Below are 3,580 nucleotides of genomic sequence, written 5' to 3' on the forward strand. Positions count from 1 at the left end.
AGCCTTGCTGTCGAGGAGAAGGGCGGCTGCTGCCCGCGCTGCCAGCCAGGTACCGAGCGGGGGGCGAGCGCTCCTCGCTGTCTCACAGAGCTGGGGTGTGCGTGCCATGCACCTCCGGCACCGGGGGTGTTTACGGGCTCCTCATTATTTCTTGGGAGCGGAAAGGAGAAAGAACCTGTTAGCCACAAGCTCACCTGCGGCTGCCGGTTCATAATTGTTCGGAAGGATGAGCGTAGCCTGAGTTTTTCTGTTAATTTTGCGTATAAATTCATTTTTCTCCAGGCTATTGTGGCTCTCCTTGATTTACCTTTCATAGTCGCTAGGCTTTAGCTGCGGTCTGATAATTTTTCACGTCGGTAGCTCTTCTTGCTGCGTTCCCATAACTTTGGTTTTATCAGAGCGCTCCAGTTAATGTTTTATCGCAGTAAAAAGAAACTAGCTTCACAGTTTAATTATGCCGTCATTTGCAGGAGTGCCTGAGCACATTTGCCACATTAATGTTTTAAAGCTCATTATTTACTGCATGCTAATAAAAATGCAAAGCACCGCAAGTGGGAGAGTGAGGAAAACAGGGCTGGGGCACTTCAGATAAAATTGTCGTGGAGTTTCCAGAGGGAGCAGCATCTCCATGGGCTCCTAGGGAGGGGGCAGATTATCAAGTGCTCTCACCACCCCTCTGTTCGCCGCCTCATCAAGCAGTGCCACTGCTTACCCTTGAAGATCTGCCCTCTCGCTTAGCCTCCCTGCCGGCACCGTTGTGGGAAATGCAGGATTTGAAGTGGTGGCATTGGACACGCAGAGCCAAGCTTCCCTGGTAAAGGGAATGTTCCTTTACCGGAGCCTCCTGGTTCCCCTCTGACTTTTTCTGTTTGGTGTTGGAGGGGATGAGAAAGACACGCAAAACACAGCTTGCAGCAGTTCCTCCCGTGAGCCCGGAGCATCGGTCCGTAACGAATCTGCTTCGTTACGTTCAGATTGTTTCGGACCGTGGACTCCTGATGACTCACGGTTTTTACTGCTGAGAAACCACGGGGATGGCAAATACCCTTTTTTATCAGTAGTCCAGGAAATCCGGGTCTGTGCAGTAGCTTCTCGCACGGCACATAATATTCAGCTCCTTTCATCCAAAAACCACTCCAAAAATTACCGCACCTTGAGCCACCCACAGAACTAAGGACGAACGTCGCTTTGATGCCGGCGTACGCCTCGCCTCGTGCCTCCCTGACCACGACCGCTGCTGACATTCTTGCCTTTGTGTCGTTTCTTTGTGCCAGCCGAGTGCCACCCAGACTGCCTGACCTGCTCGCAGGCCTTTGATCACTGCGACGCCTGCCGAGACCCTGGGAGGCGGCTGCAGGGTGGGCGCTGCCTGGAGACCTGCGGCTCGGGCTTCTACCAGGACGGGGGGACCTGCTTAGGTAATTTCTGCGAGGGGCTCTGCACCCCTTGGAGGTGGAAGCCGTGGGAAAACGCACGCTCTCAAACCCTTTGAGCAAATTCCCCCAGCGGGGGAGTCCAGACACGTGAGGTTGATCCATCTTTCTGCTCTCTCCTTGCTCTTGGAAGCCTGCGACGAAACATGCTCAGCCTGTACCAACGGATTCGAGTGCTCCTCGTGCCGCGCGTCCCTGCTGATGAGGAACGGGCAGTGCGTGACTTCGTGTGGGAAGGGATACTTCCAGGAGCAGCTCCTCTGCACAGGTAACTCCAAGCAAAAAAAAACCAAACCAAAACCACAATGCCTCGTGGGAGTAAAACAGCGGACAAAGCTGCACCCGAGCGGTTAGAGAGTCCCCCCGCTGAGGGATCTGCTGTTGACATAGGTGTTAATGATCAACCTAGAGTAAAGGGAGGAGTGAACAGAGTCACGCGGCGTAAATCGGGGGAAATACTCATTAAAATTCCCCGGTAGATCAGTCCTGTGGGAATAAACCCCTCTGCTTTTGAACACGGCTGGAAAACCGCTGTTCTGCAGCAGCGCCGAGAGAGTAGGGCCCCACTGGGCGCGATTAAATCGAAAAGAGAGACCCAGTCCAAAAGAACGCACAGACTGAAGCATCAGACAGCCTTTTACTTCGTTTGGGTGCGTTCTCCTCTTGCCACCTGCTCCTGGTGCTCGAGCTGGCCGTGCCCGCTGCTGCTGGAGCGGGGGGAAAGGCCAGCGTTGCCTTGGATTGCTGCTTCGGACGTTACTGATTGTACATTCCGTCCAGACTCACAAGCAGGCTCCAAGCTGAAAGTTGCTGGGAAAATTTGTTCCTGTTTCCTCCAGGGAATTAAAGCAATTTGCTTTAGTTCTGCCTGGCTGCATTTTCTGCATAAAGTCAAGCCGGTGGAGTCAGTCTTAAATTTCAGATCCGGTCCGTGACTCCTCGCCGTTCGCTCTTTCCTTGTATCCTCTTTGTTTTTCACAAATCGCTGATTGTGCAGCCGAGCCTTAGACCGCTCAGAAGTATTTTTCTCATTATGGTTCCAAAATCACAAGACGGATGAACTAGACTGTGTTAATTGCTGTAGTTCCAGTAAACTCCCTCTTGAGGAATTCGCTCTGGAGATCAGAAAGACCTGTAAGACCAGGTTTCTTACTCCATCCTACTGCTGAAACACGGGTGTCCGTGTGGAAGCCAAACACCGTGAACTAGTTGTTCCTTTTGTTCATGGTTTACAACATCTGCTCTAATCTGCTAGAATCTCTCGTGGGTTTGGGGATATGCTTGGTGGTGTGGTCTCTGCCTTGTTTTACTCTTACACCGGGGTTGTTTCTTGCTCCCACTCCTTCACCTGTTTCTCCTAAGGATTACAGCCATCAAGAGAGAGAAAAATAGAGAATAAAAGGTAGAAGAGTGGGAGGACAGAAGGGCTCGAAGGACTTGCAGAGTTCGGTTCCCTCACTGCATTTTTCCAACTTAATTATTTATGTTTTCAAGATGATTCTAAAGCTTAGGCAGGACTCAGTGTTTCTGCTTTGATCTCCCAAAATGCGAATGTTGAGATGTGTAACTCGGCTCGAACAGCCCCCGCTCGCTCTGCAGCAGAGCAGAGCCTGGGTTTTCACTCACGACCTGTTGTTTTGCTGGCTGTGGAGGCTCGCCTCGAGGATAGACAACTCAAGATGCCTAAGCTGAGCTTGCTCAGCTCACAGTGAGGAGGGCAGGGTCGAGGTGCTTGCTGCTTGGACCCCATCCGAGCCAAGCAGGGACCTTACAGTTGATTTTCTGGTTCAACGTGATGAATATCGTCACGTATTGCTGCTGGGAAGTCAATAATGTTCTTCTGAACTCCAGCAGCAGTGTCTGGTTTAGCTGTGGGGTCTCGCCTGTGAGTCCAGGATCCCCACTGAAGGAGGAGGCAGTGCAAAGCAGCCCCTCCAAATCCAAACTGAGGAGAGCCAGGAAGGTGCAGGCAGTCACCGCGGCTGATTTATGTCCGCACAGCCGCTGAGTTGCTGTAGGCAGAGAAGTTGTAGCTGACAGCGCCTTGTGGAATGCTTCCACTTTCCCCCCTGCTTCTCCAGCTTCCCCTGTGGAGGTGGTGACGGGCTGCCGGGGCACGAAGCAGCTGCGGAGCCTGGCAGCGATCC

General features: G+C 52.4%; 1 protein-coding gene across 1 annotated transcript in view; it reads left to right on the forward strand.

The window, feature by feature from the left end:
• Positions 1-3: 3 nt before the first annotated feature.
• The window catches only part of FRAS1 (Fraser extracellular matrix complex subunit 1), a gene marked incomplete at both ends in the record, with an annotated part of 49,120 nt that continues 45,543 nt past the window's right edge, over positions 4-3,580 (forward strand). The window contains 3 exons of the mRNA XM_010134267.1: positions 4-49; positions 1,275-1,418; positions 1,567-1,701. Of these exons, the coding sequence (XP_010132569.1) occupies positions 4-49; positions 1,275-1,418; positions 1,567-1,701 (325 nt within the window). The remainder of the gene's footprint in view (positions 50-1,274; positions 1,419-1,566; positions 1,702-3,580) is intronic.

This window comes from Buceros rhinoceros, unplaced genomic scaffold, assembly GCF_000710305.1.
Source record: "Buceros rhinoceros silvestris isolate BGI_N320 unplaced genomic scaffold, ASM71030v1 scaffold25740, whole genome shotgun sequence".
Taxonomy (NCBI): Eukaryota; Metazoa; Chordata; class Aves; order Bucerotiformes; family Bucerotidae; genus Buceros; species Buceros rhinoceros.